Source organism: Carassius auratus, chromosome 1 (genome assembly GCF_003368295.1).
Source record: "Carassius auratus strain Wakin chromosome 1, ASM336829v1, whole genome shotgun sequence".
In the NCBI taxonomy this organism is placed as follows: domain Eukaryota; kingdom Metazoa; phylum Chordata; class Actinopteri; order Cypriniformes; family Cyprinidae; genus Carassius; species Carassius auratus.
This window is the reverse complement of record NC_039243.1, coordinates 3,242,424-3,269,126: the sequence shown is the minus strand read 5'-3', so window position 1 is coordinate 3,269,126 and position 26,703 is coordinate 3,242,424. Positions and strand designations below refer to the sequence as shown.

The 26,703-nt window shown below is 36.0% G+C and overlaps 2 protein-coding genes across 6 annotated transcripts in view; one reads left to right on the top strand and one right to left on the bottom strand.

Annotated features, from left to right (window-relative positions):
* Positions 1-26,703, bottom strand: part of LOC113116074 (B-cell receptor CD22-like) — a 109,307-nt gene that overhangs the window by 29,524 nt on the left and 53,080 nt on the right. The window lies entirely within an intron of this gene.
* On the top strand, positions 562-5,943 carry LOC113117298 (B-cell receptor CD22-like). 5 transcript variants are annotated; one of them, XR_003294152.1, is made up of 11 exons: positions 562-709; positions 1,226-1,294; positions 1,851-2,204; positions 2,303-2,551; positions 2,640-2,888; positions 2,972-3,074; positions 3,145-3,190; positions 4,816-4,893; positions 4,966-5,020; positions 5,469-5,502; positions 5,727-5,943. XR_003294152.1 is itself a non-coding variant. In XM_026286040.1 (10 exons), the coding sequence occupies exons 1-9, from the start codon at positions 676-678 to the stop codon at positions 4,996-4,998; spliced, it is 1,209 nt and encodes a 402-aa protein (XP_026141825.1). In that variant the 5' UTR covers positions 562-675; the 3' UTR covers positions 4,999-5,020; positions 5,727-5,943. The 5 variants fall into 5 exon arrangements, 4 of the variants coding, with proteins under 4 accessions (XP_026141825.1, XP_026141709.1, XP_026141988.1 ...); XM_026286040.1 differs by lacking the exon at positions 5,469-5,502 and having other exon boundaries at positions 2,640-2,882; XM_026285924.1 differs by lacking the exon at positions 5,469-5,502.

The following is a 26,703-nucleotide window of genomic DNA, read 5'->3' as shown; positions in this document are numbered from 1 at the left end:
CAGAAACACATCAACATCAGAGTTTCTTTCAAACTAATGAAGACAGAAGGCAGGACTGCCAGATGTGTGCTAATATTTCTTGCTTATTTCAGTAGAGGAATATTTTCTGTAACAGAAATAGTAAGACAAATTATGTTTTAAGAGCTGCAGGCAGATTCATATCAGATTAATATTGAATCACTGATTTTAGCCCTCAGCAAAAAAATAAATAAATAAAATAAAATAAATAAATAAATAAAAAATAATAAAAAAATATTTATATTATAGATTATATAAATTGACTCTGTTTAAAGAAGACTATCAGCATTTTATTGTAGGAGTAGAATAATTTCAAAATACGAAAGTATCAAATATTTATAGAAGTTTAAATTTTCTGTAAAAAAAAAAAAATGGTTTTACGTGATGAATTTTGTGGTTTTAAGCTTTGAAATGATATCTAACTTATCTTCACACATTTGTAAGCAGCTGTTAAGGTCACTGTTCGAGGGTGTATAGTGTTAAATTGTTCAGATCACTATTGTGTAACAGAGTTCCCAGCTCCACGCCCCCGTGTTTCTGGCTTGTGTTTTAGTTTGTTTGTTTCTTTAGTTAGGTTTGATGGTTTTGCAGAGTATAGGCGCATTAATGTAACAAAGTGATATTGTTTGAAATGTTGCATGCTGATTGTTTTGATGCATGAAGAGCCAAAGAAACTCTGAGAAAGAAGCAGGTAAACATTTCATGAGGAGTTCATGAGGATATTAGCAAATTTCCTTCCTCCATTTGTTTTCTGTTTTCATCATTTCACACCCGATGGACAAGACTCACTGAAACTGGTAAAACTACTCTGTATCTATCTGGTTTTACTTCATTTGGAAACATTACTTTTGTAAAGCATTCTTCTGTTGCTTTTCTGTTGTTCTTGTTTGATTTATTGTAGATGTTGTAGTCAATATTCTGACTTGGAGTCTGTATTGATTGATGACCTCAAAATTCAGCAGACTATTAGTTATTATAGTATTGACAGTGAACTCACTATCTTGAGGAATAAAAGGAGATGTACAGTACATTGAAGACACTGAAACTTACTTAAAAAGATCAACTTCTGGAGCTTTTTATTGAGTTAAATGGTATTTGTCCTCTTTGTGCTTAATGTTACAAACCCTTTAAATATGTTAGCAATTTAATTTTCCATCATGTTATATTGTATGTATAACAGTAACTGATTGTTTATTGGTTGTTGTAGGTGTTGCTGTGGTGATGTCATTCAGGATGGCTCCTCCTCTACCTTGGATCTTTCTTCTCATGATTCATGGTGAGTGTCTGATAATGCAGCAACACTTCACGCTATATTCACTGATCAAAGTCATACTGAACTGTTTTCAAGGTATTTAATTATTTATGCAGCATGAAAAATCAGCATGCTTTTTGCTCTTCTTCGTCATCCTCCACTCATCTTCTTTCTTTGTTTGGGAGAAATATTTCAGCATTTGCAGAAGCAGCTGATGTCTAATGTATTCATTATGAAATCAGTTTCAGGTCTTTATAGTGTGTAATGCTCCCTTCGAGGGCTAATAATTGAACCGCATGTCAACACTGACCCATAGTGGAGCAATTCTGATGAGTTCTGACTTCACTGCACTTTTTAACTTTTTTTTTTTTTTCTGCTCTGTAATTATTGTGTTGTGGAAGCCTGTAGTGCTATACTGATTAAATATCTGTCCCAGTGCACAAGAATAAATGAGAATTAGTGTACATGTCTGCTTATAATAACTTTTGTTTGCAACAAAACACATGGACTAAAAGCTGGAAAAATCCATAGCTCAGTAACTCAAGGAAACATATTAATTTTTATTGTTTCTGTGTTTCAGGGGTTTCTAGTGCTGACTGGGGTGTGAGTTACACTCCTTCACACATCTGTGCACTACATAACTCATCAGTGATAATGAACTGCACTTATACATACCCTAATGGATATAAGATCGAGAAAGTGTTCTGGACTAATACGAAAGAGAAAAAAGATAAACATGAAGAGTTTCCAGATCTGTCTAAGGATCCTGAATACAGTCAGAGGCTTCAGTATCTGGGAGACAAAGAGCAGAACTGCACCATCAGACTGAGTCATGTGACACAGAAGGACCAACACATGTACTGTTTCAGATTCATCACTGATAAACCTGATGGAAAATGGACTGGTGATCCAGGAGTGACTCTTACTGTCACAGGTGACTTTCATGAGGCTGAGCTCTTCTTCTGTGCATTATGTTGAATAATAATCAGTGTATGACAGCAGCACTAGATATAATGTGTGTGTTGTGTTCAGATCTTCAGGTGGAGGCTCCTGAGAGAGTGACAGAGGGTCATAATGTCCGTCTGACATGTAAAAGCAGCTGCACTCTGACTGACAGAGCAACATTCATCTGGTACAGAAACTCACAGCCATTAACTGAGAGAAGAGACAGAAACAATCAACTCCTGCTGCAGTCAGTCAGAAGAGAGGATGCAGGCAGATACAGCTGTGCTCTACATGGACACACTTACATCTCTCCTGCTGCTCAGCTCAATGTCTCCTGTGAGTACAGACTCATTTGTTCTTTTTCAAAACCTGAAAATTGTGTTTGAATGGGTTGATATAAGGATTGAATATGTATCCTTTATAGATGCACCAAAGAACGTGTCAGTGTCTATAAATGGATCAGGTGTAATAGTGGAGGGAGATTCAGTGACTCTGATCTGCAGCAGTGATTCAAACCCTCCTGCTCTGAACTTCAGCTGGTTTAAGGAGAATCAAAGCTCAGCTGTTGGATCTGGACAGAGTTTCAGTGCACTACAGAGTGGACGCTTCTACTGTGAGGCTCACAATCAACATGGATCACAGAGATCAGACGCTGTTACTGTCACTGGTGAAGGTCTTGGAGAGCAAACCTGTAAAACCTTTTTTTTTTTTTTGGTTTGGACAGTTAATCTTAGCTGATTTGTTTCTTTCTTTTAGAGCATTACAGATCCAGTTGGAGTGTAGTTTTTGGGATTGCAGTGGAATGTGGAGCGTCATTAATGCTTATTACCATCATTATCATAATCATCCTGTTCATAATGTGAGAACCACAAACACATTGATATTTTCAAATGTTGTCTATATCCTGTTAATATCTGTCATTATTACAGAAAGAAAAGAAGGAGTTTTAAATCTGAATACATCACAAAGACGCAGGTAAATCTTCCAGACACAACTTAACTGAAGCAAAAAATCAATTCATCAGTGGTGTAGCATTTGGACCAATTAGACAAACAACTATTTGTAATATTTAACAAACGATATGTAACACTCCCTCATCCAACCAAAAGGTCTATGGACCCTCCCCCCTCAAAAAAGGCAGAACATGTTCTCTATTTATTTAATAGAAAAACCTTTCTTTGAATTAATTCACATATACTTTTTCTTGTATATTGTGTTTTGTATATGTTTTATACATGCTTATGGTGGATCACTAGTTAATATAACCTCATCTATATGATGTTTGGTATCTATTCGTTCGTATTTTCATGATCTAAATGAGTCTTTATTATATATTGATTCCTATGCAACACATTCATTTTATATTCTCTTGAACCCCCCTATCTAATTTCATATGCAAGACACCATACTAGAGACCCCCAAAAGGTACCATTCCTCATCGGCTCACTCAAATTCTGAGGGTGTGACATTATCCCATCATGAAGATGCTGAGCTAAACAAACACTCTAAGCTTGAACCAAGCTTTTCAGTCTTGATCTTTCATTCATCGATATCCTCTTATTCGAGCTGGTCTTTCTCATCAGCTCACTTCAGCAGAGACCAAATTTAGCCCCAAAGTGCATCAGGACTCTTTATCAAACAGGCGAGACCTGCTGTGCAAGTATCAGACTTAGTCTTATTAACTGATAGAATAAGTATCATATGCACCTTTGTAAAATATGCATATGATACTTATTCTATCAGTTAATAATTTGAACTAAGAAACTGATGTTTCCTTCAGGCTGTAGACCTCCTGAATATCAAATTGTATCATACTGTAGCTTCATGTCTTTATTTCTCTTTTCTTTACTGCTGAAACTTTAAGCCTTTTTCCTATCCAAACTGTATGCATGTGTGTGTATGTGTGTGTTAGACTAGTTTAATTTCTTAGGTAGTTAATAAAGTTTTATATCACATTTGAGGTCTTTTTTTGCTCATAACTGAAGTCCCTAATCATGCAGATTTTAGCTACATGCTCTGAGTAGTATTGTACAGTAAGAAACAGGAAAGTAATGTTTTTAGAATTTACATACAGTTGACACTGAGAGGTCAAATAAATGCATATAGCAGATCTAAATACTTATAACAAATCATAACTAGTTATGATTGCTTATTCATATTTCCCCTTTGAGATAATTCGCTACAGCAGTTATCTGTGTTTCAGACTTATCAAAGTCTATCAACATATTCCACAACAAAACATTCAGAAACTGATATTTCTCTCTTTAAACGGATAGCTGTCAGTATGTGAAGTGTCCTTACATGGTGTGACAAGAGATTTTGGAAATTAAAAAATATATACAAATACTAATATATATATATAGTCTCGTCATAACCTGAACACAAAAACAAATAGCACGAGCAGCAGAGTCCTCTTCACAAACAAATTAAGTCCACTTATGAATCATTTAAAAAACCTGATGTCAGAATGATGCAAACAAATAAATCATAAGTAAAAATCTATTTTGAAAATATGTATTTAATATTGTGCTATGAATTTTAATTAATTTACCTTCTTTTATTTTTTTGATGTAAGTTTTTCAGTCTCTCTGTCTCTGTAGATCTCTGATCCTGGTGAAGACACATATACAGCTCTTGAGCTCAAGTCCACGACCTCTGACCTCTACGACACACTCACAGTAAGTGAGACGTCAAAGTCAGATCATCATCACAGAAGATCACATGACCATCTCTCTCTCTCTTCCTCACAGACCGTTCGTCCCAGACCTCCTGAAGACTCTTGATCCTAAACATGAGAATCCATCAGTAAGTGTCTTATCTGCAGCTCATCTCAAGATAATCCAGAAAACTCAGTTTCAGTTTCAGTTCAGTTTCAGTTTATTGTCCCCTAAGGGAAACTTGTCTTACAGCCAGGTAAACACACAGGTAGCACAACAGGTAAACACCACATACACATACAAATAACAATACAAACTACTAATTAAAAACACTGTTACACTACTACTCGTCTAGATCAAGAATTACGCAAGTTTAGCAACCGAATTGTGCTTGGTATAAAAGAGTTCTTTGTCCTATTGGATTTAAAACGAGGGACCTCAAAAGAACAATAAAGGGGGTGATTTACACAGTCCAATATGGCATCTGCTTTCCTCATAACCTGCCTCTCATATATATTTGTCAAGGAAACCTGTGGGCAGCCTATTGACTTACCAGCCATCTTTACAATATAGCTGAGGTTATTTTTCTCCCTCAGGCTGATGACCCAATACCAGGCAATAAAAGCAAAAGTAAGGACAGAGTCAATAAAAGATTTATAAAATAAAGACAGGATAACCTTATCAACATTAAAAGAGTTAAGCTTCCTTAGGAAGTACAATCGTTGTTGTCCCTTTTTACAGATCATCTCTGCATTTATTAAACTCTCTTCAGTACTAGTTTGATTGTTTTATCAAGCTTGTGGGAGGTTTATAATGTTGTTGATGACAAAAAATCTTCTTCTTGTTTTTTTCAGATCAACAGGAAGATGATGCAGTGAGAGGCGGAGCACAGAGGAACCAATCCTGAGATATGTGGGCGGAGCCACATGTGATTGACAGCTGTCATTAGTGAAGAGTTGGTGAAGACTTATTTCTTTGTAGTTTAGGAAAGATCATGTACCAGTGGAACTAAATTAAATATTTCAATTAATTAAATTAATGAAGGCAGTGAATTTGCACAATTTACAAGATTTTAACAAATTATATATATATATATATATATATATATATATATATATATATATATATATATATATATATATATATATATAATATTTACTCAGAACCTACTAGTGAATTAAATATTAATATACACATGAATGTACAAAAGGGCAAATGTGCAAACAGGTTGACACTGTCATATGTCAATGTGAGGTCGATAATGATGAATATCTTACTGATTAAATAAATATTAAGTGGAGACATGAAGATGTTAAGAGACTGGGTTTGAGTTTAGGAGCCTGGTGGGCTGGGGGAAGAATCAATCAATCTATCTATCTATCTATCTATCTATCTATCTATCTATCTGTCTATCTGTCTGTCTGTCTGTCTGTCTGTCTGTCTGTCTGTCTGTCTGTCTACGATTTAAACACTATTATCACCTAGCTTTATATTTTAGTTTGATGCACAGCATGTCTACACTACCTGACAGTTTATATTATCGCAAAATGCAATTTTGTCAAAATTTGTCTGTTTGTTTAATGTAAAACTGAAATGTATTGTGTAAAGCGCTGTACTACAAATAAATTGAGCTGACCTGACACTCTATTGATGGAAGTTTATTTACTTTAAAAAATGCATGTTGTTTTTCAAAAGTCAAAGCACTTCCTATAGGAACTCAATCCATAAAAGTTGAGCAGCTATATATTACACATCATATGCTTCCCAAAGCTGTTCAGGGTTGCGTTTCCCCAAAGCATCATTAGCCAATTATGGTCCCAAGTTCCGTCCTTACCAGCGTAGTTCAACGATTCGATGTTTCCCGAAACCATAGTTCAAACGAACATTCGTAAACTGCATCGCAAACTTGTGTTGTGTGAACGACAACTCTCCTTCTGTGGTTAGAAGCATAGTTCGTTGTTAGTTTGCTGTGTCGACGTCATTGATTGCACCGCACCTGGGCTGGGTTTTGTTCAGAGTTATCGACCCTATGCCCTATTACTTTAGAAGATTTCACCATCCACTTTGAGTGATTTGGGAAAAAGTTGTGGTGCGTAGATCTAACCTAAAACTGCAGTGATGGCTGGATGCTCGCAGGTGTCAGGAGGTGGGTGAAGAAGATATCCTCTGTCTCCCAGCTATCACCAAAGCCATGCACCCTCTTCAGCCACCTGCAAACTGCAGAAGTGGCCCACACAAAAGAGTCATGTGTGCTTCCAAGCCATTTTGGTACAATGCCATTGAACGTCTCCTTGTGATCACACACTATTTGAACATTAATGGCAGGATATCCCTTCCTGTAAATGCACAAGGGCTCATTTACCACAGCGTTTGACTCTGGGATTAGGGTGCCATCAGTGATGCCACTAACTCTTGAGATGTTGTCACACTGTAAATCCCGACAAGTTAACTTAACTTAAACCGTTTGAGTAAACCGATTGCCTTGATTTAAACCATGTACGTTTAAAAACTTTTCAATTAAGTAATTAACTAAGTGCTGATTGAGAATTAGTGATGAACAGCTGCTGTTAACAAACAGAATCACTGAAGAAAAGAGAAACACAAGAACTACTACACCTTACTTCAGACACAGACTTAGATGAAATCAACTGAAATAAAATACATGAAATCTCTCACCTCATGCAATGCTACATAAAGAGATCTTACATGTCAGTCAAGGGTCAAGAGCCCAACTAAAGCAAACACTGATCTCCATTATGGTTGCATCACTTTTACCACTAAAACATCAACATCTGATCCTCTGTAGTTCTCAATAACAGCAGGTGTTCATCATTAATGCACAATCATCATTTAATTAGTCACTTAATTATCCCATTAACTTTAATCCTCTGTGGACTTGGGATATGACTTGAAGACTTGCTTGTGACTTGGAAGTCCCACCTCTGTCAAATGGCATTTGTTTCTCTGACTGAAGCTCCTAATCCAGGAAGTACGAGCCTTTGAAGCTCACACGCACCAAAGATGTAGTTGATGATGAAACATTTGTGTGACCCAAGAGTAGTGTAGCTGGAGTTTCTTCTGTAGAGGGAATCAGCTGAACTAATTGCTCTGTAAAATGATACAATGGCTGCTTCCAAAATAGTAGATGAAAAACTGAATGTGACAAATGTACTATATCCGAATTCACAGTTCAAAAATCACTGGGATGTCTGACTACTCCATGCGTGATTCAGAAGTATAATGACTTATTCAGAAGAGTATACTCTAGAGAATATGAGATCTCAGACACAGCCAATGTTCTGAACACCTGAGGATGCTGAGGACATCTGCTGCTCAAACACGTGTAAATACAGAGGAAAGACTCAGAACACAAGCTGCGGTACTACAATACAGTTTATTAAAAGGGCAATATACAATCTTTAAATACACTGAATAAGCAGAATATGTAACACTTTGAATACAGTGAGGTTTTGCATGATTATATTCATTTTTAGATGCACTTTTTTATTGTGAATGAAGACTGTTTTCATGCCAGTTCATAATATTTTTATGCTTTAACTAAAATAAAATTACAGCACATTTATGGCTCATCGTCTGCAAGTCTCTCTGGATAAAACCAATTGGTAAATACATTTCTGTAAATCAAGACACTGCTGTCAATCATTCAGGGCTCCACCCACAGAGACAAAAAAGGCAGTGTCCCAAACACTACGGCTTGTCATGCTGAAAATAAATTAATAACTTAATAAATTATATAGTTATTATTCCTGGAAAGTGTAAAGGAATTGAATTAGACATTTGATATTCTAGGTAATGAGTGAAAACACTTACCATTGTATTCTCATACACAGGTTCAGTCATCTCAAACTCACAAGGTCCGGATTCATTCATCTTTGCGTTTAAAGAAGAAGAAGAAAGAAAGAAAGAAAAAACAGAATAGAGAGAAAATGTAAAAAGAAATTGAAAAATGTACAATAAATATTAGGTCATCTATAATAATAATAGTTTCATTAGCGTTCACATCAACAGATTATAACAACAATTTACCGTAACATTCTCATATAAAGGATCAGTCGACTCAACATCAGATGCTGTACATCTGTCATGATCACGTCTGGAATGATTCATCTTCAACATTAAAGAAATAGAGAAAAAATTAGAGACTAAATAAATAATGACTATAAACTTAATATATAAGATCAGAACTCTTACATATACCTGAGTTTCAAGTGTGTCTTTCCTCTTTTTAATCCTGCTTCTCCTTAAAAACAACGTTGTGAAAACAATGTTACATAAAAGAGTAGAGAAATAATATACTGTATTATAAAAATATTGGAATTGCATATCTTGCATTTCTTCTGTGATAATATTTCATTGGTCAATACCAATTCAATTGTATTCCTAAGATCTTCCACCTAAATTAATTTGTACAAAAAGTTACCCTTACAACAATGTTTTTCTTTTATAGAAGGTTATATCTGTAAATTACACACATCTTACCCAATAAGCACTGTGATGATAACTGCAGCTCCACAAATCACACCGACAGATATGTACAGTATCAGCAGACGTCCTACAACAGAGACAAAAGAGTAAAATATCTGGACAGGTTCACTTCAGAAAGAGTAATATACATATATGGGCTGTTCTACCTTTAACCTTTACAGTAACAGCGTCTGATCTCTGAGATCCATGTTGATTGTGAGCCTCACAGAAGAAGCGTCCACTCTGTAGTGCACTGAAACTCTGTCCAGATCCAACAGCTGAGCTTTGATTCTCCTTAAACCAGCTGAAGTTCAGAGCAGGAGGGTTTGAATCACTGCTGCAGATCAGAGTCACTGAATCTCCCTCCACTATTACACCAGATCCATTTATAGACACTGAGACGTTCCTGGGAGGATCTTAAAAGGACAAAAAAAATTATATTAGAAAACTGTGAATTTGAACATTTTGAACAATGTGCAGATGATCATTGACTCACACATGACGTTTAAAGTCACAGCATCAGAGTATTTCTCTCCATGTTCATTGATGGATCTACACTTGTATTCTTCACTGTGATCAGAGCTGATCTTTGAGATGCTGTAGATTCTTCCAGATCCTACAAACATTCCTCCTTTAAACCAGCTGATTTCTGCAGGAGGGTTTGAATCACTGCTGCAGATCAGAGTCACTGAATCTCCCTCCACTATTACAGATGGACTGATGGAGACTGAGACACTTTTTGGTGGATCTAAAAAGGACAAAAATTAAGTGTAGTTCACCTAAACTACACATAAACTCAGCAAGTTCAAAATAACTAATGAATCTGTACTCACAGGTGACATTGAGCTGAGCAGCAGGAGAGATGTAAGTGTGTCCATGTAGAGCACAGCTGTATCTGCCTGCATCCTCTCTTCTGACTGACTGCAGCAGGAGTTGATTGTTTCTGTCTCTTCTCTCAGTTAATGGCTGTGAGTTTCTGTACCAGATGAATGTTGCTCTGTCAGTCAGAGTGCAGCTGCTTTTACATGTCAGACGGACATTATGACCCTCTGTCACTCTCTCAGGAGCCTCCACCTGAAGATCTGAACACAACACACACATTATATCTAGTGCTGCTGTCATACACTGATTATTATTCAACATAATGCACAGAAGAAGAGCTCAGCCTCATGAAAGTCACCTGTCACAGTAAGAGTCACTCCTGGTTTACCAAGCCATTTTCCACCAGGTTTATCAGAGATGAATCTGAAATAGTACATGTGTTGGTCCTTCTGTGTCACATGACTCAGTCTGATGGTGCAGTTCTGCTGTTTGTCTCCCAGATACTGAAGCCTCTGACTGTATTCAGGATCCTCAGACAGATCTGGATGGTCTTCTTTCTCTTTAACATTTGTTTTGGTCCAGAACACTTTCTCAATCTTATATCCAGTAGGGTATGTATAAGTGCAGCTCATTATCACTGATGAGTTCTTTAGTGCACAGATGTGTGAAGGACTGTAACTCACACCCCAATCAGCAGAAACCACTGAAACACAGAATTCATATTGTACAAATGCTTCCATTCAGGGCCATCGCAAGGGAGGTGCCAAGCAGGCGAGCGTGACTTCACCAAGTACAACATGTTCCTGGATTTACACTATTTGATCATAAAATTTTATTTTAAAATGTGCACATTCACTCTTATTTGTATGTCTAATAGTCGAAAACGCATACGTTCATTTATGATTTAATCATGGTCACATATTTTCAATTAAAAACGGTGAACTTTCATAAAAATTTGAATAGTTTGCATCACTAAAGGGTCTATAACTGTTAGTCACTGAACATTTCTATCCTAAAACAGTACTACCTACATATTTCCACAAACTCTCATTGCATTGTGCTAGTGACAGTAAGTCCCACCTTCTTAAGTGACATTACATTCAGCCAAGTATGGTGACCCATACTCAAAATTTGGCACCCAATGGATCTGTTGGGGGTTCGGTGCCTTGATCAAGGGCACCTAAGTCATGGTATTGAGGGTGGAGAGAGCACTGTACATGCACTCCCCCCACCTACAATTCCTGCCGGCCCAAGATTCAAACTCACAACTCTTCAATTGCAAGTCCGACTCTCTTCCCACAACTTCCTCATCTTTAAAGTGGATCGAGCGCAGATGGACCACTGAGATTAAAAGCTTAACTTTTTAAAACTTTTTGTCATCCTAAACCATTTGCCATCTACTTAGACTTATATTGTCTATCCGCTATGACTATTTTAGTTTTTTGAAGGACAAAATAGGTAGAAAAATGGAAATAAAAGTTAGACATAAACAAGATGAAATGCAGGCCAGGAGCGAGGCCCTCTAGAGGCATGAGTGCAGTCACACACTTCGCACAGCCCTTGTGACGGAACTGTATCCATTGTCAAAGCAAATCCCTCTCTCTCTCTCTCTCTCTCTCTCTCTCTCTCTCTCTCTCTCTCTCTCTCTCGTCTTTTTAAAGAGTTGCAGTCACTTACTGTGAATCATGATCAGAAAGATCAGAAGAAGAGGAGGAGCCATTCTGACTGACATCATCATAGCAACACCTACAAATAGATTTACAGTTTTAAAGTTTATAGTAATATTTTTATGCAACATTGCAATATTTTATAAGACAATACCAAGTAAACATCTAATTATTACGGTTAGTTCATTGTCTGTTTAGATGCTTGTTTTTTATTGAGGTTTAGTGTTTTTGTGATTGGTTGTTGTGCTGTTAAACTATAGTTAAGCATACAAAACTTTAACTTCCTCTTTCTGGCTAGTGTAAATCGAGCTCCATCTGCAGTTGTCGACTAAGACATTCTTTGTGGGTTAAGCTACAAGTTAAACCTGGTGATCGCACCAACACACAAAACATGACTTATGTCAGTGCTTTCAACAGGCTTACAGTATATTTATAGAAAAACACATCTAATCACCAGGTAAAGGTGATTAGATGTTTAAAACATTCACCACTATTTTATTTACTTAATCAAAAAACATTTTTATCAGTTCATTCATTACATGGGAATTAAACCCATGACCTTGGCATTGTTAGCACCTGTTTGAGCTACAGGAATACTTAAAAAAAAAAAAAAAACTTTTTAGATTAGCACAGATGTATACCAGTATATACCAGTTTATTCCAGTGAAATTGTTACTGGAATTTTAACTACTTGGAGTGCAGAATTTACAAAACATATTTTAATCTAATTAATTAATATAATTAATGTATTTAAATTTGAATAATTTTAAACAACATACAGAAACACTTGGACTTTTGACCTTAAACTTGATTAATGGCAACTTCCCTGTGTGACAACTAACAACAATATCCCCTAAACCACACACACACACACACACACACACACACACAAACACACACACACACAAAACACACATTTGATGATATCAGTCTAAAGAATGATTATAAAATCATGTTCTTACCCATTTCACCAAATCTCATGACCAGTGACAGAACTACAAATGATCAGGATGAGACCAGCAGTGGGGTTTTTATATGGTTAACGTCTTTTATTTTAGCAGAAGGATATAACACTTCACACAGTACAGATGCAGCAGAAGCAGATACTAAACATGGCAAAGTAAATGAATACTGAAGTTGCACACTCATGTACCATATGAGATCTTATCTCTGTAGCGATCACAGATATAAGAAAATCCTACGTGCAAACTCACAGCAGCATCTCTCTAGTGTTGTTTACTGTGTGATCATGTGACCCTCATGAGAGATGGAGAGAACAGGTCTGACATCACAGTCCTGTTGCTCTGACATCGAAAGGCAGATATTGCTGATACTGTTTAACTGTGAATGTATAATACCTGTAGAAAACATTCATATCAAAAGGTATGTGTTTGGATGACCGTGGGATTTTCTCCTGTAGAGAACGATTAGTGCTTATTTCATTCCGTAGGCTTGTTGAAGATGCCAAAGGCCAGACTGAAAGACACGAGAAGGCAGATGTCACCGTAATGAGGTGAGAAGTAAAAAAAAGTGCAATCAAGATGAATAAATTTCATGGCAGACCTGCCCTAATGGTTAGAGAGTTGGACTTGTAACCTGAAGGTTGCTGGTTTGAGTCTCAGGTCTGGTAGGAATAGTTGTGTGGACAATGAATAACCAGTGCTGTCTTCCACCTTCAATACCGTGACACAGCAGCAAAAATAGCTACCCATGGCTCTGGGTGTGTATTTGTTCACTACTCACTGCTGTGTTTGTGTGTACCCACCAGTGATGCGCGGGTTGATCCGAAATGAGCGGGTGCCTGCGGTTACACGCGCCTACGAGTCATCCAAAAATATTTTTTATGATATTCGGGTCGCGGTCGGTCGGGTCGTTTGAAATTTATATAGTACTAGACACAATTTTGAAATACATAGGCCTACACGTTATTGGCTGAATAACTGGCGCAAATAGAGTGACCACCTTTCCCGCTTTACGTTGTACTGTACAGCAATTTACCCTTTGTCCCGACTCACGCAAATTGAGCATCTGTCCTGCTTTTTCATTCGACCCTGCCTAATAAATACACGGATACGTCCATAGGCGTACTGTTAACTTGTGTCCAATAGTTCAGAGGAGAGCAATAAAAGTGTTAGTCGATAGGCTGAGTCGTACGTCAATCAAACTGTTGACTGGTGCACGAACGCCTCCTCAACAATCTCAAATTGGAGAGCGCACGGGTTGTTCAGTCAGGTTAAGCAGCCATGGCCAGTGTGGACACGAAAAAGAGAAGATGCACTTTTAATAGCGAGTGGACCGCAACATAATCTTGGTTAAGACCTGTAGATGGCGAAGCAGAGAGAGCTTTTTGCATTTTATGCAAAAGCAGTTTTTCTGTGGGACATGGTGGAGAATACGACGTGAAGCGACATGGTGCATGTGAGTACCACAGAAAAAAGTGCATCATCAAGAAACATGCAAATCAGTGCAATCGTTTAACAATAAACCCAATGACCCACAGGCTGACAAAGTTCGGCAGCAGAAGTGACAAGCATGTATCATGCCGTACATCTCACACATTCATATCGCTCTACTGCAGTAACAAGTTATCCCCAGACACTTTTCCAGATTCTGAAATAGCTAAGGAAAAAAGCTGTAGAAACTTTGGGTGATATTTTGGGACAGGTCCCACACAGCAAAGGCTTCTGGAATGGACCCGCAAAACGGACCCGTATCGGCGTCCACTTGCGCGCAATGACGGATCCGAAACGAAGGCGGGTCGCGGACCCATTGCTCCGTGCTGCATCTGCTCCGCATCCGCAATTAAAACCTTACCTCCACATTGAAACATATATCCGCCACGGACCCGCAACGGACTCCTAAAAATACTGTCTCATCTGGTTCAGGTCCATTTTGGACCCGTTTATCTCATTTTCAAAATCCCTTCTGTTCTTGTTGTAGGATAAAATAGAATAAACGAAATATTAAGATAAACTATGCCTCGTAAGATAAACTATCACTACACTGTAAAACCCGACAAGTAAACTTAACTCAAACCATTTGAGTAAACAGATTGCCTTGATTTAAACCCTGTAAGTTTTAAAACTTTGCATTCAAGTAATTAAGTGATTAACTAAGTGCTGATTGAGAATTAGTGATGAACAGCTGCTGTTAGTGATGGGAAGATGAGGCCTCATGAAGCTTTAATCTTTTCAGCCAAGTGATTCACAAAAGGGTTAATTTTTGGAAACTTAATTTGCTCACAATACCACCTGGTGGCCAACGAGTGTAAAAACAAGCAGATATATTACAGACAGAGGTGTAAAGTACAGGGGTCAGAAAGTAAAAGTCCTGCCATATTTTTGCTCCACCCATGAACTCAGCCGCTGATTTCACCAGAGGAGGAACCAAGTCATTCCTTTCATGTCACAAACTAGTCTCAAGTCAAATCCCAAGTCATCAAATAGTTAAAGTGAATGAGATAATTAAGAGACTAATTAAATGATGATTGTGCATTATTGATGAACACCTGTCATTATTGTGCGTCACAGAGGATCAGATTCTGATGTTTTATTGGTTAAAATGATGCCACCATCATGGAGATCAGTGTTTGCTTCAGTTGGGCTCTTGACCTTTGGCTTCTTGTGTTAGATATTTATCTGTAAAAGTACATGTGCTGTTATAAAGCAGTGCAATTAGTGCAGTGCAGCAAACAATTACTAGCTGGTTTTACATGATGAAGTAATTATTAGGCATCAGCCGGTTTACTTCCAGAATAATTACATTTCATTTAACATATGTTCCATTTTTAAATAACATACCTTGTGGAACTGCAACATGCAAATTAAGCATTGGTTTAACAGTTATAATGAATTAACTTGAAATCTAATCTATATAATGAATAAAAAAAAAAAAAAATGAAACATTGTCCTAATAAAACACACAGACATCATGAACCAGCATATGAATCTCAACAATGGTGACAACCAACAAAACGCTTCAAGCTGAAATAAAGCACATTATTTTGAATTATTAAAAGGGTCAAGAGCCCAACTAAAGAAAACACTGATCTCCATGATGGTGGCATCATTTTTAACAATAAATCATCCGATCTTCTCTCATTCTCAATAACAGCAGGTGTTTATCACTACTGCACAATCATCATTTAATAATACACTTAATTATCTCACTAACTTTATCCTAATATAAAGACATTTTTTTAAACTGTATATAAAAATTATATACAGCCCAAAAAATTTTTATTATGTCATTAATTATTCAACCTTGTGTCGTTCCAAACCAGTATGAACTTTGTCCATCTTCAGAACACAAATTAAGATATTTTTGATGAAATCCGAGTGCTTTCTGACGACCACTTTCAATGCCCAGAAAGTTAGTAAAGACACTGTTATTAAAGTCCATGTGACTATCAGAAAGCTCTCGGATTTGATCAAAATATCTTAATTTGTGTTCAGAAGATGAATGAAGGTCTTATGGGTTTGAAACGACATGAGAGGGAATAATGAAAGCATTTTCATTTTTGGGTGAACTTTCCCTTTAAGACTGCTGAGTGTCTATATGTGTCCACACCAAAGCATTAACATGGGACAATTTCAATAAAATTAGGGTAAGAGCTAAACTCTGCAGGAAAGTGGATCTCGAGGTCCAGATTTGAGGATCCCTGATCTATGGTCATTATCAGAGATCAGTGGAATTTATCACCATTGTTAGCTCATTGTTAGCTGAACAGATGCAGTTAACAAACAGAATCACTGAAGAAAAGAGAAACACAAGAACTACTACAACTAACTTCAGACACAGACGAAGATCCAATCAAGAAGACATTAATAAATCTCTCAATGTCCCGGTAGAGGGTGATTAAAAAACAACACTGAACCATTATCAAATTTTTAATCAAAGATTGGACCGCACCAGTTGCACCCCAATAAGGACAGCCCTGAATCACATTCTTGTAGCTTTTTTGGCCATGACGAATGGCTTCCTAACCACACAGTTACAGCAGCCAGAGGAAAAATATATAAATAAATCACATAAGTCGTCAAGAGCTCAGCTAAAGCAAATACTTCAAACGGATATTATTTACTTTTGTGTGACATAAAATAAAGTCAGTCTGATTATTAATAATTGCAGCTGGTGATGCTGTTTGTGAGGTTGTTTAATCAGATCATGAGAAATTTAATGTATTTTCTTCCAGTTTATTTAATCTTCATCTGTGTCTGAAGTCAGTTGTAGTTCTTATGTTTCTCTATTCTTCTGTGATTCTGCTTGTTAACAGCAGTTCATTACTAATAGTCAGTAATCACTTAATTAATCATTTAATTAATTCATTAACTTCACTACTGTTCTTAACACTGTAGGGTGGACCCATACTGACACACAGCAGTGTTCATTTAACTCCAGTGATTTTGCTGTGGTAACTGACCTTGTTTATAAGCTTGCTTTAGTTCATCACTCGTGACGTGACTTTGCTTTCTAGCACCAGGTTCTTCTGACTCACAGAGCTGAAGTTGTTCTTCAGTTGGTGTTTTTCACTCATTAGATCAGTTTTGTCCTGTAAGCTATTGATGGTTTGATTGAACTCTTCAACGGTGTTCTTGTAACTCTTTGTCATGTCTCTCTCTGCTGTGATGGTGATGTACAGCAGTATGATGAAGACCAGCAGAAGAACACAAAAGAGCCCGAGACTCACTGTGATCCCCAACAAACATCTACTTCCTCCTTACAAACACGAACAAAACACACAAATATCAAGTGAAAACAATTCACTGAATATCATTAGATCACATATCAAATCAACCATTGTACGAACAGTGACTTGTAGGGCTTTTTGAAGAGTGTTTTTTTAAATGCTCTCATAAAATGAATTAAACTCATCAGAAATGAATGTACGATAAACTATGCAAGCAAGAATGTGCTGAAATAGTAAAAATAATAATTATGTATTAATACAGTTCATGTATACACTGAATTTTTTTTTTTATGTTGAATTTACTTAATTTTATTACGTCAAGGGGTTGCACGGAATAAATTTATCTAAATCCAGATATATTTCTTAAGTTGAGTGAACTTATATTTTATAAGTTGAGTTTACTTATATTTTATAAATTGGTTGTACTTATATTTTATAAATTGAGTTTATTAATCTCTTTCAGTAATTTCAGATTAATTATAATCATAATTTTAGCTAAACTATTTTGAGTAGAATTTACTCAAATTAATTGTGCAACCTAAACAATTTAATCATTTAATTTCTATATACTAAAAAATAATTTTAATCCAATATTTTTTTTTATCTATTGTATCTTTCATTAATATTCAGACAAATAAAGCAAACCCAATGTTTTTAATTCTATCTTTATTTCTCTCATCCAAGATATTTTTGCTCTCTCAAACAAGAGTGCCTGTATTGTAACTCAGTAGTCACCATTTCTCAGAGACCTCAATACATGGTACACCACACACAATGACGGTAACAATCAGTGAATAGTGTTCGAGTATAAATGGGTCATTTTTAGTAGAAAACGAACTTCAGGCATCACAAAAATGAATGTCACTAAAAATAATATCAAAAGCAACCATAAAACTGTGTAAATACAACTCGAAAACTGTGAAAAATTTAACATTTTTAATTATTCATGCCCCAGTGCAGGCCCGTCGTCAAGGGGGGGCATTGGGGGGCAGTGCCCCCCATAAAGACTTTTTGTGCCCCCCTAAACGTAACGCACAGAACAATTAACCAAACTTGCATTACTGTGCATTCACACCGCCGGCGTCGAGAGCGTCAAAGTGGCCGGAAGTCATTCATTTTCAATGTAAACCAGAGAGGAGCTGCGCGGCGCGACTTGGCCTTTGAGAGCGTCGAGCAGAGTTTAAATCAAGGCAGCTTTATGGTAATGAGCTATGACGCGGTTGGGCAGCAATCAATCGGAACGTAAAAGTCAACCGCTTGAGAGGATTCCAGAGGACGCAGCTCCGATCACATTAGTTCCAAAGCAAAATAGAGGACAGGTTGATTATTGCTGTTTCGCGTTTGCAGTAATCTATGATGTGTCCCTGTTTGCGTACAGGGACATAAAAAAATAATTAAAAGTGATACGTGTACCAAGGTGTCTGAGATCGTTCATTTTAAGTAAAGGATCTTAAAATTTCGTCCAAAACAACATTTAATGAGATCAATTTATAACGTTAACCTCCTTGTGGTTAGTCCGCATAAGATCAGCAAGTCTGTTTGCTTTGCGTACAAAATAAAAATTCAGTCTATGTGATCACGTCAGACCATCTGACCGCTCACGATTCTTTCTGCAGCGTCGTGAACAGAACAGCAAGGGCGATTTTTCACGCTCCCGACGCCGCCGGTGTAAACGCGCAATTAGACGTATAATATTGAATTAGATCATTGCCGTAATAACGTTGTTTCGGCAGAACTTGGCTCACATGAACAGTAATCACTACAACGGTAACACTAGAAATGCATAACACATTACCTTCAGAAATGATTCAGACGATTCATTATTCAACGCATTATTACACAGAACATAATTTTAAATATAATTATATTCATAAATGACTGTTAAAACATCCCAAAACAGCACCCAAACCTTGCAAAGACCTACCTCATTAATTATTCAAATACAACAGCCAATGGCAAGTCTCCAGTAGCAGACCTTTCAATATGTTATTTTTGTGTTAGTAGTTTTATTAATTCAAATTACAATATGCAGTTTGTGTGGAAGTATATGTATATGTATATATAAATCATGCAATTCATTTAGTTAAGCATAAAGTATTGTATTGTTTATACGCAATTCCTTTGTGCAGCTGAGCTGCGCGTTGCATGTGATCTCAGAATAATTTTTTGGCGGTTTTGGAAATGTTAAGAGACAATAAACAGAGACGTTGAGATCAAACGGTGAAGTATTTTATTTGAATAATTGAACAAAACAAGACTTTTGTGGTCTATTTTAGTTATAGCCTAATATTGGTTTATGTTATGGTCTGTCTCAGATCATTAAAAAAAGTGTGCCCCCCTATGAAAATTAAATGCCCCCCCATTTGGTTTGTTCTGGCGACGGCCCTGCCCCAGTGCATGATGGGAAATACACTGAAAAAAATGATTCATTGAATTTACTAAAAAAAAATATTTAAATATAGCTAAAATAAATTGATTGCAACCACTTACCATAAATTTTTTTAGTAAATTCAATGAATCATACCATCATAATCAATTTGTTTAAAACCAATTAATAATTATTAATTAAAATCAAAAAACTAAATTTAAATGGATTAAACTAGCTAAATTGATTTACGCTTAATTTAATTGGGGCCATAATCATTTTTTTTCAGTGTAACATTTCATACGTAAAACACTGATGTTTTGTTCTTAGACAGAAATTATTTTTGTTTAACGTTACTAAGTTTCTCAAATTTTAGCCACACAGAATTAACTTTCTTCTTACTGCACTTTCGAGCTTTTCCTTCATCCTGGCAGCGACTTGGTGATTGAGGTTCAGTTGTTCCTTCAACGCTATAATTTACATAATAAATATCTGATTCCATTATTTACACTTACATACAGTTATACAGTACACTATGTGTTCACAGATGTGCTGCTCTCCAGAATGAGTACTGCGTATTTACTGTTTATTTAAATAGTACTGACCTGATAATTTTTGTTGAACTTATGCAAAATCTTGACATATTTTTGTGTGTCTTTGTTGTTCCTCTTTCCTTCAGTGATTCTGAACAGCACTCAATCAGCATTTAATTTATCACTTAATTGTCTTTAACACTGTTTCAGTGTTACTTTAACGCTCTGGAGTGTGGACACATGAGGGGTGTCAGTTTACACAGGGGCACCTTCTCTTGCCCACTGATGAAGAGGAATGGACTTCCACAATGGCAGAAGGGTTTCCCCTGAGGGGAAGTGTTTAGGGATATTTGTGTGTTTAAGTTTAAAAGGAAGTGCAACGCAACAGTAGATTTCCATGTTTCGGTTTTACTATGATTGTGTTGATGGCTACAAACAAACAAACAAACATTAAATAACTAAATAACAGTCGAACAAGGAATCATTTTCATTTTTGGGTGAACTATCCTTTTCATTTAGGCATTTTCTCATTATATGTGTCAAGAAGATGATACACTAAATGTTAGTTTCTGAACAGGATAGTGCAATGTGTTATATGTATATATAGTAGTAGTAGTAGTGTACGGAAGTTCTAAGCGGCCATGCATTATAATTTTTTTTCTTCTTGTTTTCTCATTATAACGACTTAATTTTCTTGTTATCTCGACATAACTAAGGTTGTTTTCCGTTATAACGACTTAATTTTCTCGTTTTCTCGACATAACGAAGTTCGTTTTCTCGTTATAACGACTTCGTTTTCTCTAAGAAGTTACAAAACTGCGCCAGCAGTTGGCACTATAGACCTGAATATAACTGATGGGTGTTGTACACTATCCACTTTACTGTACGTGGACCTTCCTCGTGATCGCTATAATTTGTGCAGTCTTGTTCATTACTGACATTTCGTCTCGCTACCGAACTAGCTACAGCTTAATTTGTGGAGGATGAAGAGAAAGCCCCCATTTGGTAAATGAGCCAGTGAGAAATAATAACTTTTAAGAAGGGTCCAGTGCCTTTTTTGATACTTTTAAAACGGTACCGGCGCCTAAACGGTGCCTTAAACGATACTTTAAAAAAAATAACCTAAAAAAACTATGGATAAAATTAGAGAATATTATAAATATTTAAAATAAATCCATAGCTTTCACCTTGGATGCTCTCATTTCCCAAGTTGTGCTTCCCTTAATAAGGCTAATAAATGTATTTCACAATCTGGGTCATTATTTAATACAAAAGTACACATAATGTTTCTACTGTATCTCTGTCACTCACTCTGATATTTAGTTAAGATGAGTGCTGTCTGTCACTGTCTTTAATCAGTCCTGTGAATTACTGTATGGTCATTCTTTATTAAGTAGCAACAATGTCGTTTTTAAAATACAGTACTGTGCAAAAGTTTTATGGAAAAGAAAATATAGTATTTTCACCCCAAAAAGAGTGTTTTAAGTCAGTTATTTATATATTTTGCAGTAGTGTGTCCTTAGGAAAAATCAGTTTGCCATTAATTTTAATAATAATCTAGTGCGATTTTGAATGCACAAGCAGTTTGACGACGGCAAAATGGATGTTTGGAAATATAAACTGATATTTTATACTGACACACCATCATGACGAACACCATTCTTTTAAGTGAAAATACTAACGTGCCTAAGACTTTTGCACAGTAGTGTATTAAGTATATTTAAGTAAGTGTAATTAAAGTATGCGTTCGTTCATATGTGTTAAGGGCTGGATTTTCGCTGGAGGAAACGGCTGTGATGAGCGCGCGGTGACAAGCGAAAACTTTATACTAGATGAGAAACCGACTGCTCACTCGTGACCTTTTGTAAACTGTATTTATGACAAAGAACTGCACGGATACAGATATTCTAACAATCTATCGAGAAACACACACCTTGAGTCCTCTGTCTCTGTTTGAGCTCGCATTGAATCACTGTTTCACGGCTGATCACTGAGCTCGGATTGCAGAGCGCGCTGAAAGACAGAGAGGAGACCGCGGTCTGACGCCGGTTTCATATGAAATTTAAGGGGACTGACTCTGAGGCGATCGGAAGCCAGTTCCACCCTACTTTTAAGAAATATAATTTTTGATAAACGAACCCAAAACCGGCTATGTCCTTGCTGGAGTGTGATGTGATTTGTGTCATGTGCAGGTGCGATGGATGGATCGCCTACAGACCAATAGGGTGGGTGTTGGAATGGTATATGTTTATACTTCTCATCCAACCACAATCAAATTCACTCCATCCGGATGGCGCGATTTATCTGGATATTTTTTTTCTCAATTATGACAAGCCAGAATGAAAACAAGCCGAAATAAAATAGCAGTAACGAAGCTATTTTTAAAATGTAAGGAGTAGAAAGTACAGATACTTGCGTGAAAATGTAAGGAGTAGAAGTAAAAAGTCGGCTGAAAAATAATTACTCAGGTAAAGTATAGATACCCCAAATTTCTACTTAAGTACAGTAACGAAGTATTTGTACTTCGTTACTTGACACCTCTGGTAAACAGATTGCCTTGATTTAAACCCTGTAAGTTTTAAAACTTTGCATTCAAGTAATTAAGTGATTAACTAAGTGCTGATTGAGAATTAGTGATGAACAGCTGCTGTTAGTGATGGGAAGATGAGGCCTCATGAAGCTTTAAGCTTTTCAGCCAAGTGGTTCACAAAAGGGTTAATTTTTGGAAACTTAATTTGCTCACAATACCACCTGGTGGCCAACGAGTGTAAAAACAAGCAGATATATTACAGACAGAGATGTAAAGTACAGGGGTCAGAAAGTAAAAGTCTTGCCATATTTTTGCTCCACCCATGAACTCAGCCGCTGATTTCACCAGAGGAGGAACCAAGTCATTCCTTTCATGTCACAAACTAGTCTCAAGTCAAATCCCAAGTCATCAAATAGTTAAAGTGAATGAGATAATTAAGAGACTAATTAAATGATGATTGTGCATTATTGATGAACACCTGTCATTATTGTGCGTCACAGAGGATCAGATGCTGATGTTTTATTGGTTAAAATGATGCCACCATCATGGAGATCAGTGTTTGCTTCAGTTGGGCTCTTGACCTTTGGCTTCTTGTGTTAGATATTTATCTGTAAAAGTACATGTGCTGTTATAAAGCAGTGCAATTAGTGCAGTGCAGCAAACAATTACTAGCTGGTTTTACATGATGAAGTAATTATTAGGCATCAGCCGGTTTTCTTCCAGAATAATTACATTTCATTTAACATATGTTCCATTTTTAAATAACATACCTTGTGGAACTGCAACATGCAAATTAAGCATTGGTTTAACAGTTATAATGAATTAACTTGAAATCTAATCTAAGTAATGAATAAAAAAAAAAAAAAATGAAACCTTGTCCTAATAAAACACACAGACATCATGAACCAGCATATGAATCTCAACAATGGTGACAACCAACAAAACGCTTCAAGCTGAAATAAAGCACATTATTTTGAATTATTAAAAGGGTCAAGAGCCCAACTAAAGAAAACACTGATCTCCATGGTGGTGGCATCATTTTTAACAATAAATCATCCGATCTTCTGTCATTCTCTATAACAGCAGGTGTTTATCACTACTGCACAATCATCATTTAATAATACACTTAATTATCTCACTAACTTTATCCTAATATAAAGACATTTTTTTAAACTGTATATAAAAACTATATACAGCCCCAAAAAAATTTATTAAGTCATTAATTATTCAACCTTGTGTCGTTCCAAACCAGTATGAACTTTGTCCATCTTCAGAACACAAATTAAGATATTTTTGATGAAATCCGAGTGCTTTCTGACGACCACTTTCAATGCCCAGAAAGTTAGTAAAGACACTGTTATTAAAGTCCATGTGACTATCAGAAAGCTCTCGGATTTGATCAAAATATCTTAATTTGTGTTCAGAAGATGAATGAAGGTCTTATGGGTTTGAAACGACATGAGAGGGAATAATGAAAGCATTTTCATTTTTGGGTGAACTTTCCCTTTAAGACTGCTGAGTGTCTATATGTGTCCACACCAAAGCATTAACATGGGACAATTTCAATAAAATTAGGGTAAGAGCTAAACTCTGCAGGAAAGTGGATCTCGAGGTCCAGATTTGAGGATCCCTGATCTATGGTCATTATCAGAGATCAGTGGAATTTATCACCATTGTTAGCTCATTGTTAGCTGAACAGATGCAGTTAACAAACAGAATCACTGAAGAAAAGAGAAACACAAGAACTACTACAACTAACTTCAGACACAGACGAAGATCCAATCAAGAAGACATTAATAAATCTCTCAATGTCCCGGTAGAGGGTGATTAAAAAACAACACTGAACCATTATCAAATTTTTAATCAAAGATTGGACCGCACCAGTTGCACCCCAATAAGGACAGCCCTGAATCACATTCTTGTAGCTTTTTTGGCCATGACGAATGGCTTCCTAACCACACAGTTACAGCAGCCAGAGGAAAAATATATAAATAAATCACATAAGTCGTCAAGAGCTCAGCTAAAGCAAATACTTCAAACGGATATTATTTACTTTTGTGTGACATAAAATAAAGTCAGTCTGATTATTAATAATTGCAGCTGGTGATGCTGTTTGTGAGGTTGTTTAATCAGATCATGAGAAATTTAATGTATTTTCTTCCAGTTTATTTAATCTTCATCTGTGTCTGAAGTCAGTTGTAGTTCTTATGTTTCTCTATTCTTCTGTGATTCTGCTTGTTAACAGCAGTTCATTACTAATAGTCAGTAATCACTTAATTAATCATTTAATTAATTCATTAACTTCACTACTGTTCTTAACACTGTAGGGTGGACCCATACTGACACACAGCAGTGTTCATTTAACTCCAGTGATTTTGCTGTGGTAACTGACCTTGTTTATAAGCTTGCTTTAGTTCATCACTCGTGACGTGACTTTGCTTTCTAGCACCAGGTTCTTCTGACTCACAGAGCTGAAGTTGTTCTTCAGTTGGTGTTTTTCACTCATTAGATCAGTTTTGTCCTGTAAGCTATTGATGGTTTGATTGAACTCTTCAACGGTGTTCTTGTAACTCTTTGTCATGTCTCTCTCTGCTGTGATGGTGAAGTACAGCAGTATGTTGAAGACCAGCAGAAGAACACAAAAGAGCCCGAGACTCACTGTGATCCCCAACAAACATCTACTTCCTCCTTACAAACACGAACAAAACACAAAAATATCAAGTGAAAACAATTCACTTAATATCATTAGATCACATTTCAAATCAACCATTGTACGAACAGTGACTTGTAGGGCTTTTTGAAGAGTGTTTTTTTTAAATGCTCTCATAAAATGAATTAAACTCATCAGAAATGAATGTATGATAAACTATGCAAGCAAGAATGTGCTGAAATAGTAAAAATAATAATTATGTATTAATACAGTTCATGTATACACTGATTTTTTTTTTTATGTTGAATTTACTTAATTTTATTACGTCAAGGGGTTGCACGGAATAAATTTATATAAATCCAGATATATTTTTTAAGTTGAGTTTACTTATATTTTATAAATTGAGTTTATTAATCTCTTTCAGTAATTTCAAATTAATTATAATCATAATTTTAGCTAAACTATTTTGAGTAGAATTTACTCAAATTAATTGTGCAACCTAAACAATTTAATCGTTTAATTTCTACATACTAAAAAATAGTTTTAATCCAATATTTTTTTTTTTATCTATTGTATCTTTCATTAATATTCAGACAAATAAAGCAAACCCAATGTTTTTAATTATATCTTTACTTCTCTCATCCAAGATATGTTTGCTCTCTCAAACAAGAGTGCCTGTATTGTAACTCAGTAGTCACCATTTCTCAGAGACCTCAATACATGGTACACCACACACAATGACGGTAACACTCAGTGAATAGTGTTTGAGTATAAATGGGTCAAATGGCATCACAAAAATGAATGTCACTAAAAATAATATCAAAAGCAACCATAAAACTGTGTAAATACAACTCGAAAACTGTGAAAAATTTAATATTTTTAATTATTCATGCCCCAGTGCATGATGGGAAATACACTGAAAAAAAATGATTCATTGAATTTACAAAAAAAAAAAAAAAAATTAAATATAGCTAAAATAAATTTATTGCAACCACTTCCCATAATTTTTTTTAGTAAATTCAGTGAATCATACCATCATAATCAATTTGTTTAAAACCAATTAATAATTATTAATTAAAATCAAAAACTA

Coding starts and splice junctions, on each gene's coding strand:
- LOC113117298 (XM_026285924.1), top strand. CDS start 676: ATGAAGAGCCAAAGAAACTCTGAGAAAGAAGCAG. Junction 710..1,225: donor AAACTCTGAGAAAGAAGCAG/GTAAACATTTCA, acceptor TGGTTGTTGTAG/GTGTTGCTGTGGTGATGTCA. Junction 3,075..3,144: donor ATAATCATCCTGTTCATAAT/GTGAGAACCACA, acceptor TCATTATTACAG/AAAGAAAAGAAGGAGTTTTA.